The following is a 16788-nucleotide window of genomic DNA, read 5'->3' as shown; positions in this document are numbered from 1 at the left end:
TATTTTAAATAATTAAACCGATATTTAGCACATAGGTGAATGGTAGTAAAAAACTAACATCACAGATAAAATTTTGACCCAAAATTAGTGGGTTTCAAAAAAAAACTCCATTGAGATTGGATCAAATTTGCCTAGTTATCAAAAAATTGATTTTCGCTCTATCGCATTTAAATTTTTTCCAATTTTGATAGACCAAGCATGGAATCGTCCTAAATTTGGGTCATATTTTTGAAATTTGTGGTCAAAATTAATCTGGCTATTCTAAGTTTTAAGAATGTGGAGCCTTGGTCCCGGTATTTTCCACATAGGTTTATGGAAATGGAAAAGTAGCATCAGAAATGAAAAGTTTAGCCCAACTTTAATGGGTTTCAAAAAATATTCCTAAAAGATCGGATCAAATAAGATATTATGGAATGTTAACTGCGTTTCCATCATCAAATATTTTTTAGTTAATCATCAATCCTGAAGATCTTGGTCAAGATAATTCGAAAACTTATTAAATTATTTAATTGTCATCGGTCCTTGATAAGTACACATAGACACATATCAAACTAATAAAAACGTGTTGAAAAGCTTTATGTATATTTTAATTACCTATATGAATGAACCTCAAAAAAGAATTTTATGACAACAGCTTAGATACGATATTTACTAAGATTATATAATCATTATCCGAGAAATTAGAGAATCTTTACTAACAAATGCACTTTGATATAGTTAATTATTTTATAGTTTGAGTACTTTTGTAGTTTTAAAGTTTAAGTACTTTTAATAGGTAAGGTCTTGAAGTTTTACTTTGTATAACCAAGCTAAACGTGCTATTGAACTGAACACTATATCTATTATAATATTTTAAACGCTATCTGAAGAATCATTAAAATAAGAATGTTGATGATGTATCATGAACCTAATTTTAACAGTATAATATATCAAACCTTCGTGGTAGGTTTCTTCATTTAACTACAACTAATATATGTATAGGAATGCGTAGTTGAAATTAGCACAGTACCTAATCTAGAAAGAATTCATCAGTCGATTTTGGTAAAATTTCAGGAATTTTGGATGGTGTCTAGGTATAACTTAGCAGTTTTCGACAATTTTTTAAGGGAAGTATAATCTAATCAATATATAAATCCGACTTTTCCCTTCGTACTCCTAAAGATTTTTCTTATAAATCCAGAAATCGGGTTTATATTGGATGCGTGGCTTTTGAAATATAATCCAAAATTGGACACGAAGAGCGATTTTCTCGAAAACTATGCATTCAATCGGTACATAAACCCGATTTTTGTATTTTTTGGGTCAAAATTACCTTATATATAGAGTTTTATCGAAATCGGAAACACCAATTTTTTCCCGATTTTTTCGATTTTTTCTAAGGGGTACCCCTGAAGAAAAATTCAAAAAATCGAAAAATTTTTTTTTCCTTCGATGTCGATAAAATTCATTATATAAGAGATAGTTTTGACCCAAAAAATCCAAAAATCGGTTTTATATAATGATTGGATGCGTGGCTTTTGAAATATAATCCAAAATTAGACACGAAGAGCGATTTTCTCGGAAACTATGCTTTAAATCGGTACATAAACCCGATTTTTGTATTTTTTTGGGTCAAAATTACCTTATAACAGGGTATACAGGGTATTTCAACAGTTAACTCAATCAATTGTTACTTTCACTTGCTTTTAAAAAGTTGAATATGTCTGCCATCTATAATTTGTAACTGTTACTACACACTACGTTCCTTTATATCGATATAGACCCGGTAGTTTACACAGCGGTAAAAATATCAACAAATATTAGAGGTTCTATTCAAAGACTATAGGATATGCTCTTTGATCCTATGCTCTTTGGTTCTATTCTTGTAATGTCAAAATAGAAAATAACGAGTAAGTGTTAATTTATCCAACTAAAATGAACTAATATTTAGAATATTTGTTTAAATAAGTACCATATAACACAAATTTTAATTATTTATTACTATGATAGTTAATTCTATACGTATTAGCAATTATATTAAAACTACAACATTAAAGTCATTTTATCCTCTGTTAAGTAAAAATCTTAGCAACATGGGAGATAGAAAAGGTTTACCTCTGGAAATGGTCCTTAAAAAACTAGATGATTTTGCTCCACAAACCTTAGCCGAATCGTGGGATAATGTTGGACTTTTAATTGAACCATCATCTGTTCAGATTTCAACTATTTTACTTACAAATGATCTAACTGAAAATGTAATGGAAGAAGCTTTGGAAGTTAAGGCTAATTTGATAATTTCTTATCATCCACCAATTTTTAGAGCTCTCAAATCAATCACAAACAGGTACGTTTGTATAAGAATTCTTATACCTAAACCAAGAGAAGGCCTTTACTGTTGTTTTGAATAACGTGGCTAGAGAGATTTTTAAGACACAAGAAGTTCTTGAAATATTCAACCTTTATATTATTAAAATTACATTTAAATATTACTGTTTTTTGAATTTTTTAAAGTAATTGGAAAGGTCGTATAGTATCAGCCTGCTTGGAAAATCGTATAGCATTATATTCTCCGCATACGTGTTGGGATAGTGTTCAAAATGGTTTGGGCGAATGGCTAGCGCATTGTTTACCTGTTAAAACATGCATACCAATACAGGCTGGTACCGTACCAAATACAGGCATGGGGCGTATATGCGAGTTAGCCAATGAAATGACCCTTAAAGAAGCTGTGGAAAAAGTGAAATGTCATGTTGGAGTACCTTATCTACGTCTAGCAATAGCCAGAGGAAAATCTTTAGGTAGGTATCGAATATTTGAGATGAATCTGTAATCTAATCCACCTAGCAACCAGAATCCTTCGTGCATAATATATAAACTTATAGCAACAAATGTTTACATGTACTTGTTGTTTATCATCGCTGGCGTTAGACAACACATTTGTCCAATTCATCTAACTCACACTCTAATAAAGGCAGCTTACAGGCTCTAACTATGTAGCATCTGATATTGTATGAAAATTAAATACCTACTTAAATGGGATGCAGTGAATCAAATCAATTTTTTTTCCTAATATGTAAATTGTACAGTTAAACAAAAAACATCCCTTAAAGACACGATTAACATCTCACTTTATATTCTGATTGTTGGTTGACTTGTAGACTGTAATATCACTTCATTATTTATATATTTTTCCAGAAAGTAAAATAAATACATTGGCTGTATGCCCTGGAAGTGGTGCATCTATTTTGGCTGGAGTTAAAGCAGATTTATATGTAACCGGCGAGATGCTTCATCATGATATTCTTGATGCAACTCATATAGGATCACATGTTATAATGTGTAATCATAGCGATTCTGAAAGAGGATATTTAAAACATTTTGCACAAAAATTACAAAGCTGGTTTGCCACAGAAGTGAAGGTTGTCGTATCTTCTCGTGATGAAGATCCTATAACAACTATCTAAACTTTATTTGTATAATTGAACAACATTTATATTGAATTATTTTTATTAAATATATATTTTATATCATTATCATTTAGTAGTTCTTGCTAAGAATCATAGTTAGACCATACCATATGAATGAGAGAGAAGACTGTCAGTGAGTTCTTCTGTGTCCTTGTCATTATCATATGTACATATACAGGGCGTTCTGTTATTGACTGCAGATTGTCATCCTGCAGAATAAGCTCATAACGACGAAGGAAAAAGTTATTTTCCACTTTTGGATCTGAAGCCTACTTTGCGAGATAATTAACAAAATAAATTAATATATCTTTATCGAATCACAGGTCAATAAAATTTTGAATGAAACCAATAAAACGTTACTTAAATAGAGAATGTATTTTATTTATGGCGTCTTTAAATGCAAAATTATTACAAAAAAAACTCTATTTGGCAACTTATGTTATTATAAAAACTAACCCATTAAAACCTACACTGCTTTTCTTGGTAAATCAAGTGTTGTACGCAACTTATCGTGCGATATCACATACCGTAAGCATTAATTTAGCAAAACGGACAAGTCCATATGTATATGTGGGGATTGAATACACGAAAGCATATTGTGAACTTAAATACTTTATTGCATAATTCCAAAATTTTAAATACATAAAAATATAACACTATTTAACATAAACAGAATAATAATAAAAATGTATTTTGAAAATTTAAGTTCCAGTGGACCCATCTTTTATTTTTTCATCTTTTGATGAGACTCCCAAACTGCAATCTCCAGTACTACAAGGAATACTTGGTATTTGCCAACCTTGTTTGGAGAATCCACTATATTGTGGCTTAATCGGTGGTGGTAATTTTACCTCATCTGATTCGCTACTATCTATTATTGAATCTGTAGGATCACTAATATTTTGATTTGTTACAATTTCACCAATTTTAAATACTGGAATAGGTTGATTTCTGTCTGTCTCACTTGTTTCTCCGGCATTTAAACTGTCTGACATAATAATAGGATCAAGTGGTTTTTGTGATGGTTCCTGTAATTTTTGTTTCAAATCGTAAGTTTCATGTACTGGACTAAAAGGATCTTTCTGCACATATTCATTATTCTTAATTGATTGTTGTTTTGTGTCTAATTCGTCTGCAATACTGTTGTCGGCACTGATATCAGAGAAATCAATGTCATAGTTAACATTTGTAAGTCCTGACATAAAACTATCTTTACCATCATCAGGTGTAATAGTATCCAAATCATCTAAACTGTGAGTATCAAACGATTTAAACTCTAATGGAGAAGGGGATAAGAAATCGGAGCTTAAAGATGGATTCATTTTTGATTCGGGTATAGTATCATCTACTAATTTACCCTTCTTATCTGTCTCTAAAAAATTTAAATCTCCTTGCAATTGTAAGTTTTGTGCATAAAATTGACAATGAGTTTCAGTGTTATTATTCTCAGCCGATGTAACTGGCACAATTTGTGGAATTATTGGTGAAGGTAATGATTTGGATAGTTCACTATCTTGGGTATCTAAATCTGTTGGTATTTTTCGAGGTTTTATCTCTAATGGAACTCGTTCGATTACATTTGCTACTTTTTGTGCAATATCTTCTTGAAATTGTAACATTTTCTTTTTCAATTCTGCTGAGCCATCAATTATTTTATCATTTCTCGTTGATAATTCATCTAATAGTTTTAAGTGTTCACTTATCAAATGCATACCTTCACAAGCCGCAAGAGCGGATTCCCAAGCACTAGTTGGTACTCTTTGACCAGACATGTATGATGCGAATTCATCATCTGGCATACTTAATGATTCAGCTGTTAGATTTTCAATAAATGATACTGCACAACACTGAAAAACAGACGAAAATAGAATATTTAGTCAAATTTTTTTAAAAATAAATGTAGGATAAATATTTTTTATTTTATCATATTGTTAAGGAAGGTCCCTGAACTACTTGTAATTCAGCAAGTTGTAAATAGGGGTACTTGTAGAAATGACATGATCCAATTGTGTTTGGATAATATGTGTCAGGTAGATAACGTAATCTGGTTCAAAATCAAATTGAAATAAACCGGACTGAACAGGATTTATTCCGATAATAACCTGTTAAATCTTATTTGTCCCATTCATATTTATTGAAATCTATTCAAAGCTTTGAATTGAATTATTCGTGTTAAAATGAATTTATAGAAGGAAAAATACTCGATGAGAGTATTATTTAGCGTGATAAAACTGTATATGAATTGATCTTCAAGATTATGGTAGCGTTGGGGCAATAAAACCACTTCGCCTGTTCATTTTTCAATTAAAACAATAAGAATACTTACCAAATTTGTAAAAAAATATCCACCTTCACCTTGCATTAATCTCGAAGCATTACAAAATCTTGTGACAAAATTGATATTACTTTTTAATCGAGCTGGATTCGCTTTTAATACAACGAATATCAGAGCTGGTAAAAATTCATCGGCACTAGCTGCTCCACCTTGACATTGTCGAAGTAATAAAAATATACTTCTACAACATTTCACAACACACTGTAGTTTGTCTTGAGGAGCTTTTACAGAATCCATGCTCAACAAATCTGAAAATCGCAAGGTATTGGAGTTTTTATAGTGATACTTCAATTTCATTTCGAAATCGTTAAGTAATAATCTTACCAGTAATAGCTGTGTACACAAGATCGCGTACTTCGGCATTTGTTTCACTAATACGGCAATCGAGATGCGATGCATTTACCCAACTTAATGTACGAATACGATCTTGTATGGCTAAATCTTTTTCTTCATCGGACGTAGATGGAGGGCAGAATAAATGCCTAAAATTAAACATGAAATTATTTATAGTTGGGAAAAAATTTTAAAATCTTGATTAGTCTTGGAAGTACAGAAAAAGTGAATGTTGGCACGAATGATATTATGTATACAAAATGTCTGTCACGTGAACATTGTGTTTTGTGAACATTGAACTTTAAATCACCCTTAGGGAAAATTGATATATTTCAAGGACCACTTATTGAGATCATTAAACTGATCTGAATATTTGGATACATTTGAGCATAATTTTTTTATATTTTTTTGAATGTGAGGACTGTTCTATGTTCCAAAGATCCAAAAAGCTAGGTAAGATGAGTTAGCAGAAGCTAATGAAAGATGATATTTATACACGTGTTTCTGTCTATTGAATTAGAGTGATTAATTTCTATAGTTACAGAGCATTTTTTTCAAATGAAATAATGGGCTAAAACGACTAGTTTACGAAAGAATGGTTTTACCAATGTCTACCAAAGCATGACTGACTATCATAAAAATTAACCATAATAGAAAAACATTTTAGAAAATATGAACGTAAACTGTACCTGTATAACGATGTTATTGAATACTTTTCAAAAAAATCCAATAGTTGTTCTCTCATTTCATTTGTAACATCTTGATAAATTGGAGAATTATCCAAACGTTTACCAAAGTTACTGTAGAAATTTTGTGCAATTTCACTTAATTCATCAATACTGCGACTTTCCAATGAATTGATCATACGATTTGTGAATACTTTAATGCATTGTCGGATATCGCTATGAACTTCTCTACTCAATGAAGAAAAACCACTCAAGTATTCAATTTTTAATTTTTCTAAATCTGGATTTGGTTGGTGTAATTCTAAATGGATATCGGACCGTCCACTCTCTGTAATATTTTTTCGAAATAGAATTAAACTATTTGTCAATCAAAAAACTCATAGTTAATGGGCTTATAGTTTCGAAAATAAAAAAAAATATTTAAAAAAGCTTTCGTAGTCTTCTACGAAAAAAACTATGAACATGCAGGGTTTCGATTATGTAATTATAGTAATTTCTATTTTTTTAGTTCATATTTTTTGTTGAGTTTTATGGTTCTTTAAGTTAAGAAGATTTTTTTTACGGTAAGTATTAAATGTAAATCGAGCAAGTGTGAGATGACTTTCACGTGCAGTGTTCATACTTTATGTATTCTGATGCAAAGCTCCTTTTTACTAAAAAATGTATTAGATGTAATAAATAATAATAGAAACGTAAAATAATTGTAAGAAAATGCCGGGGATCCCGTAATCTTTCGTAACTTTTGTTGTTTGTGTTATTGAGGCAAACATATCTACTTGATTAGTTTAATTAACCATATAAGGACGTATAATTACCTTTAGAAATTGACGATTTCTGGAAAACCGATTTTAAGTATTGAGTTCTTTGCACTTGTTGACGTTTTTTCTTTTCAAATTTTGAAAAGCCGGACACCGAAGGTGCCGGTGATGAAGTTGAATTCGATTTATGACCAGACCCATTTTTACGTTGTCTTTCACGCATTACAACATCTCGATAACATTTCGAACAATATCCTGTTGATAAAAATTTAAAATTAAAATTTTTCAACTAAAAGTTAAAGAGTCAAATATTTACCATCCCACTCTGCATTTCCATAAAATCCACAGCCATTCCGACATTTCAAATCCGATTCATCGATGCGAAGTGTTGGACTCTTTGTGGCGTACATGATATATTTGTACGACCTCTGTAAATTTAAGATCCACATCTTGAATGTTTTATTTATAAATGTAAAATAGAAAAAAATATAACCCCAAAACCCAAAGTTTATGATAATATGAATATTAATAACTTAACCCATTAAACCCAAAACACCAAAGTTTTTTCTACAAGGTTTTTCTTTAAACCTTGAGAAAAATATTATTTTAACCCATTCACGTTTAAAATGTTTTAATATGTATACAAATTTTCCACTTTTGGGAAAATTTTAAAGTTCTGAGTTACTCATATATTTTTGTTGTATAAAACTTTTCGCACTCCTTTCTCAACAAAGTAACGACACAAAGAATTTCACCCATCGATATAAAAGTTTTAGTATATTCAAAGTTCAATCCTTTGAATATTTAAAAAATTTTTTAAACTTTTATATTTAATTAGATATTTTTAAATTGAATTATTTAATTAATTCAGTTTTTTTTTATAATAATAAGTTTAATGTAGGTTTAATATATATTTTTAGCCAAATTTTATTTAGTATGTTTCTCTACCATGGAGGAACAAAGCTGTGATCATGTTCACATTTTCCGAGCAACAATAATAATTTCGTGGATGCTTGTGGAGGTTTGAGAGTGATGAACAAATCCAATGCCATGCAATGTACACGTCGAATTTTTGACATCGACTGAGATGCAAAAATTGTATATATTTTCGAGAAGTTGTATCCATAGATTGAAAACAAAAGTTTATTTTTATCGACCATCAGGAGGTATTTTAACCCTACGTAATGAAATTTTTATGGATTGCGAATAACACAATAGACAAAATATGTAATTCGTAAGGAATTTGATTGCAACACTATAAGTTTTCACGTATAAATTGAGAATTAAGCAACAAATAAGTAAAAACTAGTCCCAAACATAGGTAACACTTGCACTACACAATTAATTACGTAAGAAAACAATTTTTGAAGAGAAAATTTAGTTACGTTCGCTAGGAATTCGATAATTAGAATTTGCAAGTAATTAAATTAATACCGTTTATATACTGGAGACAATGGAATCAAATCCTTGTTATCAACAATACTTAAGTATTTTTGATAAAATTATTTCATGTTAACGAATGATAACAATTCTGACGTTGTTTTTTTGTCGTTGTATTATTTTGTCTTAGAAATGATGTAATTACATTATTTTTATTCTAAATTAATCCGAAATCGAAAAAAAAACTACTTTAAAAATTGTTTTACGTAATCAATCATTTAATTGGTTTAGTAATAAGTTGTTTTTTGATTTTCAGCAAAATAAATTTTACTTTTCTCTGTAATTTATTGAATTTATAAAATTTGGATTTGTTTATTTTTCAATTAAAATGAATCACTTGTTCAATATACTCGAGGACCTATTCTTGATTTTGTTTATGTTTTTATTAAAATTTTGGAATTTCAAAATTTAGTGATAATTTCATAGAAAGCGAGAAAAACCCAAAAGAATATCGGACTGTGAGAATTAGAAATAATTAGCTATTAACCGTGCATGGGTTTTATTTCAGGTGTTTCAGGTATGACAACTGACCATTTTGGTCTTGACGTCTAGTGGTTTAAATTCTAACTAGAATAAAGTTGCATTAGATGCTGTCAATACATATTATTTATTCTATAATTATAAATTAAAACAATTAATTAATTAACAAATTAAAAAAGAAGTCCATCAGATTGCCCGATCTCATGCTTTGTAAGGTTTTGTAGTAGTAAATTTCGTAAAAATTAAGATTTAGTTTTGCTAGTGTCCCCAAGTCTGGTGGCAGTGTTGTACAAGTTGAAAATATATTTGACAAATTTTAAAAATGAAATTAAAACAGGATAACGTGCTTTGAAATTGAAGGATGTGTTTCCCAGAATGATTTAATATTTGTTGGTCTTTTTAATCAAAAATAGTATCTATAGGAAAAAATATCTGTGGCTCCGGTAGTAAACAGTTTTTCGTGTACCCTATTGTGCTGAATACTTTAAATTTAGTGACAACATGATATGTTCAATTCACTGACCTGTTCTCTCACTCATACAATTTTAATAAAAAGAAAGGCCGAATTTATAATTATTAAAATTAACATAGTAACACCAACACACAATTTTTAACGTTTTGACTGAAAATGTGTTGTAATTTTTAATAAAATGAAAACTAACACTTATTTTTCAGTTTATTAACCCTAACCGGTAAAATGCTGATGTATTAAGTACTAAACATTAAAACAAAATCAAAAAAAGCCAATATTGATTTAATAAAAAAAACCAAAAAGTACCGCGCAAATCATATTGTCCTAATTCTTTATCTTATTAACTAATAATTATTTAAATAATGTCAACATTAAATGTTTACATGTTATATACATCAATTGCGCTTAAATAATTACTATTGATCCTTGAACGGATATTATTCCAAAATGAACCCAAACGTAATTATTTATATTAACATCACAGCAAAAAAGAATGACCCAAAATTAGTGGGTTTCAAAAAAAATTCCAGTAACATCGGATAAAATTTGCCTGTATTATCCGAAAAATCGAATTTTTGAACTTTATGACGTCATTAAAATCCAAAAAATTTAATTTTGCTCTATCACATCCAAATTTTATCAAATTTTGATAAACCAAGTATGTAATCCTACTAAATTTGGGTCATACTTTTCAAATTTGTGATCAAAATTAACCAAGCTTTAATAGGTTTTAAGAATGTGGAGTACTGGTCCCGGAATTAAGCACAAAAGTGATAGCTAGCGAAAAAGTGACACCACAGCTGAAAAGAATGACCCAAAATTAGTGGGTTTCAAAAAAAATTCCAGTAACATCGGATCCAATTTGCCTGTATTATCTAAAAAATCGAATTTTTGAACTTTCTGACGTCATTAAAATCCAAAAAATTTAATTTTGCTCTATCACATCCAAATTTTATCCAATTTCGATAAACCAAGTACGTAGTCCTACTAAATTTGGGTCATACTTTTCAAATTTTTGATCAAAATCAACCTAGCTCTAATATGTTTTAAGAATGTGGAGTCCTGGTCCCGGAATTAAGCACAATAGTGATAGCTAGCGAAAAACCGACATCGCAGCTGAAAAAAAATTTGTGTGCATACTTTCTGTTTGTACATAATTCATAGTTTTTGTTTAATCCGGTGATTTAGGAGGACTCCCTGTATATTGATGTAGAAAAAAAATTCAACGTCCTTAATTTCTATGATATAAAATCACACGTGAAAATATTACCTTCTGAATAAAATTTTACTGATTTTAATAAGTTATTTTGAATGATTAGAAAAACAACTTATTATGCTAATATACACTACGTGTACTACTTCTAGAATTGATAACTAAACAATTTATTTTAACGCTATTATCATTCATATCATGTTGTGACTTATATAACATAATAATCAATTTCTTCAAACAAATAAATAAATAATGGAGAGCGCTAATAAATATTGATTTTTTGTATTCAAAGTATATTTCTATTTTTAATTAAATATGTATTTATCTAAAACAAACTTTGAAGATTATCTGTTTTGAACTATGAAATATCATTTATCGTTTTTTAAGTCTCTAATATTGTTCAAATCTTAGCAAAAGTATTTTTCATATTATTAATACAAAGGGCTGTATTTATTTTAGATTATGAATTCCAAAAAATCTTTCATCGCTTAGTACATATCGACCTTCAGCTGTGATTAATAAATAATCTTCATGTCCAATGGCTTTGTTTCCATGGCAACTCGCTTTGTTTCCGATACATCCGATTTTCATACCTTCATCCCAACATTGAAAATTTAAATTGCACCCCCTACCTTGTGATACCCCATTTGAAAGGGGTATCACAATTGTCTCTCCAATCAATCGATCGATTGGTTCTTCAGATAGACTGTCCAGAAGATGGAAATCAAACCTCTATCTTCTGTGCAGTTTATATTAAGAACCAATCGATCGATTTCATTTTTTTTGCCATGGTTAAAGAGAGATTTGTATGTTCTTTCAAATGAGGTATCACAAAGAAGTGGGTGTCATTTGAAATTTCAAAGTCGGAGTGAGTTAGGGTGAAGAGATGAAACCTAGAATTTTCTAGGTACTACTCTAAATCAACGTGTTTTCACACAAAACAATAATCACATCAGGCCAAGAGTTATTAAGGGTGGATACCTTTCATCTTCTGTGCAGTTTCTTAACAACCAATCATACGATATCATGGTTGAATAGAGAATTTTATGCTTTTTTTACCATGGTTGAAGAGTAAATTGTATGTTCTTTCAAATGAGTTATCACAAAAAAGTGGGTGCCATTTGAAATTTCAAAGTCGGAGTGAGTTAGGGTGAAGATATGAAACTTAGAATTTTCTAGGTACTACTCCCAATCGACGTGTTTTCACTCAAAACAATAATCACATCAGGCCAAGAGTTATTAAGGGTGGATACCTTCCATCTTTTGTGCAGTTTCTTAACAACCAATCATACGATATTTTTTTTATTATGGTTGAATAGAGAATTTTATGCCTTTTCAAATGAGGTATCACAAAGAAGTGGGTGCCATTTGAAATATCAAAGTCGGGGTGGGTTAGGTTGAAGGGACGAAACCTAAAATTCTCTAGGTACCATTTTTGAACGTCCTCTCGATATCTAAATCGATGTATTTTCACAAAACAATGATCACACCAGGTCAAGAGTTATTAAGGGTAGATACTTTTGAAATGAACGCAGTGTAGAACACCTACATTTGCTAAAAATTTGGGCAACTATTATAATTGAATTGGTACTTATTTAATGCAATATAATTTTTTCTTATCCATATAAAGTTTTCGTAAAAATAGTCTAACAAAGGTTGTTTAAATTATCTTATCAAACGAATAATTTTCAGATTTATTATCATGAAAAAGCTTTTGTTTTGGGGATGATGTGGTAATGCACAATGCAATTTCGTAGACTATTTTATCAATTGAAGTATTTTTAAATATTTTAAAATACAATGGCCGAAATTTATATATCCAAGACAAAGGAGCGAACAAACAATCAAAAACGTAAATATGTAATCAAAAATCAATTTAAAAAAATTAATTTGATGTTTTTCTAGATAAAAATCGCAATTTACACTAAAGCTTCGAAACAAAGAAAATTTAGTAGGTAGTATTATGCTATACGTTTTTTGACCTTGGTTTAAAAACTGTGACATTTATAAGTGATAGCGAAAAGTCCCGAGTTACCTTCTTACTAAAAAAGCTATAAATTTGTGTTACCTTCTTACTATAAGGAATTTATGTAAAATAATGGATTCAAAAATTTGAGTATTTTATGCTTTAGAACTTTTGTAATAAATGAGAATATCATTTAAAGCTTTGTTATAAGTTTGAGAACTTCTAATTTTATGCAAAAGAAGCGAGAATTGGCAAAAAGTAAGTTCTACGGCCTTTGACCATAAATATTTTAAGACGTGGACCCGATATCTCATGAGATTTTTGAAGGAATTTTTCAAATACCAAAACAACGGTTTTATACAAGTTTATAGCATATTATCCTATCATTCTGTGGATTTTAGTCTAAATAACTTAAAAAATTTAAATTTGCATATTTTTTCTATTATTCCTTTTGAAAAAAAACATTGTTTTTTAAATGATTTAATTAGCATTAATACAAAATTAGAACGAGCAGTTAATTCCTTCGTATAACGAAGGGATTAAGTAAAAAAAAACTACATTAGCAAATAATGTATGTTATCATGCTCTACAATTATTTTATCTAACTATTGTAATACTTGTAATTAATATCTAAGAAAAAACACTTCATTTTTTAAAAATAATCCATCAATTAACTTTTATAATCATAGCCTTATTAATAAATCGTTTTTTAAAATTATAACTGAATAGTGAAACTTCTTTATTATTTCTTTATGTTAATAAGCGGAGTTCAAAATTGTCGACACATATTTCCATTTTCATGACAAAATTCGCATTTTTTCATTATTTAGGTCTTTACTCAAAATTATTACAAGTTTATTGAAATATTTGAATACATAACACTATTAAATTATCAATTTATCCAGTTTTTACATTCCATAGAACACTAGTTAAAAAAGTTTATTTTTTAATCTTATAAGTAGCGTATTTTGGAATGTAAAAACTGGACTAAATGATATTTAATAGTGTTATGTAGTCAAATATTTCAAAAAACTTGTAATAATTTTGAAAAATGGAAAAATTAAAAATGCCAATTTTGTTATGAAAATCGGTAGGTATATGGACATAAAAAATATTCTAAGCAACTTTTTCTAGTATTTTTTTTCGATCTATGTAACCATCTCTGACGCTAGACAAAATATTAAGAATCGACCCTATTTGCCAATTTGCAGTAAGCTGAGTTTAAAGTTCAGATTTCGGTTAAATATCTAAAAATATGTGATCCATCACCGTGTATGACTGTGCATAATTTCAAATCGATATTCCTTTCAATATCGCAAATACCACCTATCAGTCATTCCACGTATTTCTTTCAAAATCTCTCAATTAATATGTGTCCGATCTATATCTCTTTTAAAGAAGTTTTGCTGTACACAGCCAAGGACGTTATCAAACAAAATAATATTAAAGTACTGTTAAATGTCTATATATACATGGGCTTTGTACTTTTTAGATGTTTTGCACCTAAAGAGCTACTAACATTGTCATGTGAAGAAATTTTTGCTATGAATTGCTGTTAGTTTCACCGTACTTGCTAGCAATTAAGCACAAGTACTTATGAAAAATATGCTGAAGCTAAAGGTGATTAAATATGAATCATTTTCAACGTGTAGCTATACATACAAACAGATAACTACCTCATTTTTTTTAAATAAAACACTTCAAATTTTAGTTGAAAGGATGTCCGATATAAAATTAAACAACACTGTTTTCTTTTAACAACATTAAAAACTGACCTTTATTTATTAGAACTAATTAGAGTAACGAAAACTGGGTAATCGATAACCCTCTATTACTGTTAATAATTGCCCCCGAGTTCCGTTATTAGTTTTCTCGAAAATCTCTATAATTGAGCAAGAAGCTTTATAAAAATATAGTATTTTCTGGCCTTGACTTTTAGTGCATTTGGTCGGAATTAGACAAGCTTAAGTGATTGAAATTAATTATAAATCCGACTTTTTATTAACCAGTCAATAAAATGGTCAAAAACTTTCAAAAAATGTTTTGAGCGTTTTAAAAAAAACAACTAAGATGCATCTAACGTAAAAAAGTAATCTTATGTAAAGAATACACATCAAAAAGGCGAAATCAAAAAGCTTTTGTAAGTTCTGATTGGTTCAATAGATTCGTGCGAATTACAAAAATTAGCTAATTAATAATAATTTTATAATCTAGAAAATCCGTATGCCACTACGAACTGTCACCTAACGAATGATTTTCCACATTTGGAACCACGAACCAAGCAATTACTTTGGAGAAATAAAGAGAAATTGAATAAAAAGTAGTCAAAAATTCAAGCTCTCAAGCCAGAATTCCAAATTGATAATGAAAGCCTGATTGGCTTCAAAGTTCAAAGAGATATTCTAAGTATATCTTAGACGATGACACATGAAATAATATTATAGAAACTAGATATGCCTAGTATACAAAAAGTGATTTTTAATTAATAAAATTTGGTATGTTAATCTTCACATTTTATTGTTACGACACTGTTCAGGAAAAGTGTTGGCTCCACCCATATAAATTTTTGAATTATGACTAATAATAATATTGAAAGGTGTAAATTAAACAGTAAATTAAATTATAAAAGGCCAATGTTTGTTTTAATTAGAAGATAAATCTAGAAAAAGAGTAGATGGTATATACATTTCCACAAATCCTTATCATGTTATCAAGTAAACATCAGATATTACTGAGCGTCACAAAAATAACTTATCACAAACGATAATTCTGTTTTTCTACTAGAAGTGAAAATTTCCTAATAAATACTTGTTATAACTTATGAATTGACCTAAACTAAATTTAAATATGTAACACAAATATTTCAAAAATAAAATATACGTTTAATCAACTGTTGACTTCTAGACAGTTCTTGAATAAACAGAAAAAAACATAGGTATCTTATCTTATGTTATTAATAGAGAAAACTAAAATAATGATTGTAAAACCGTCCAGCAAATTAAGATTATTTAGTACAACCTAACTCCTGCTTCCATTGTTATGTATCTCAATGTCACAAAAAATGCTCGTTTTAAAACATTCTAAGTGTTACTATTATAACATAACATATGATGCGTACGCTTAGAATGGTTTTAACTGTGGCACTTTTTCTGACAGTGAGTGTACATTCAAATTCGATTAAAATATACTTTAAGCTATTTCAGTAAATTGAGATGTCTCGAACATGATATGGTTTGAAGATGAATTAATATAAATATAACTTACTTTTTTAGAAAATTTATCACTTGTCAAGTTTTTATCATCAAAATACAACTTATTTTGTAAAAAATATTTATGTTTGACGTTTCAACATGCTTACAATGTATTACCGACTGTCCTATATGCTAGTACTTTGTGACTTCTTTCATAGATGGCCAAAGGAATTATTTATTATTCAAATTTTAATTTTTTTTAAATTAATTTTTATGAATATACAATTGGTATATTTTTGTCTCTTGATTAAATGTTTAAATTAAATATCAATAATTACATAATTATTACATAGAATTTTTTATTGGTAATTGATAGGTGTGTAAAATAAATATTATTGAAGTTATTAATAATATTCTCAGAAGACCTTACTAAATAATTTCTGTATAAAAAAGCAGCTCTATTTCAAA

General features: G+C 29.0%; 2 protein-coding genes across 4 annotated transcripts; one reads left to right on the top strand and one right to left on the bottom strand.

Moving 5' to 3' along the window:
* The first annotated feature begins 1858 nt into the window (after window positions 1-1858).
* LOC123295528 (NIF3-like protein 1) lies at window positions 1859-3492 on the top strand. Of its 2 annotated transcripts, XM_044876908.1 has the most exons (4): window positions 1859-1889; window positions 2057-2323; window positions 2491-2777; window positions 3175-3492. In XM_044876908.1, the coding sequence occupies exons 2-4, from the start codon at window positions 2073-2075 to the stop codon at window positions 3441-3443; spliced, it is 807 nt and encodes a 268-aa protein (XP_044732843.1). In that variant the 5' UTR covers window positions 1859-1889; window positions 2057-2072; the 3' UTR covers window positions 3444-3492. The 2 variants fall into 2 exon arrangements, with proteins under 2 accessions (XP_044732843.1, XP_044732842.1); XM_044876907.1 differs by lacking the exon at window positions 1859-1889 and having other exon boundaries at window positions 1896-2323.
* A 652-nt stretch (window positions 3493-4144) lies between these two features.
* On the bottom strand, window positions 4145-16438 carry LOC123295593 (rab5 GDP/GTP exchange factor). Of its 2 annotated transcripts, XM_044877000.1 has the most exons (7): window positions 16394-16438; window positions 7875-7986; window positions 7616-7813; window positions 6804-7128; window positions 6106-6263; window positions 5773-6029; window positions 4145-5293 (listed from the first exon to the last, which is right to left on the bottom strand). In XM_044877000.1, exons 2-7 carry the CDS (start codon window positions 7966-7968, stop codon window positions 4148-4150), a joined length of 2178 nt encoding a protein of 725 aa, XP_044732935.1. In that variant the 5' UTR covers window positions 7969-7986; window positions 16394-16438; the 3' UTR covers window positions 4145-4147. The 2 variants fall into 2 exon arrangements, with proteins under 2 accessions (XP_044732935.1, XP_044732933.1); XM_044876998.1 differs by lacking the exon at window positions 16394-16438 and having other exon boundaries at window positions 7875-8190.
* Between the last annotated feature and the right edge of the window lie 350 nt (window positions 16439-16788).

This window comes from Chrysoperla carnea, chromosome 3 (genome assembly GCF_905475395.1).
Source record: "Chrysoperla carnea chromosome 3, inChrCarn1.1, whole genome shotgun sequence".
NCBI lineage: Eukaryota > Metazoa > Arthropoda > Insecta > Neuroptera > Chrysopidae > Chrysoperla > Chrysoperla carnea.
The sequence above is the reverse complement of the archived record's forward strand: the minus strand, read 5'-3'. Positions and strand labels throughout refer to the sequence as shown.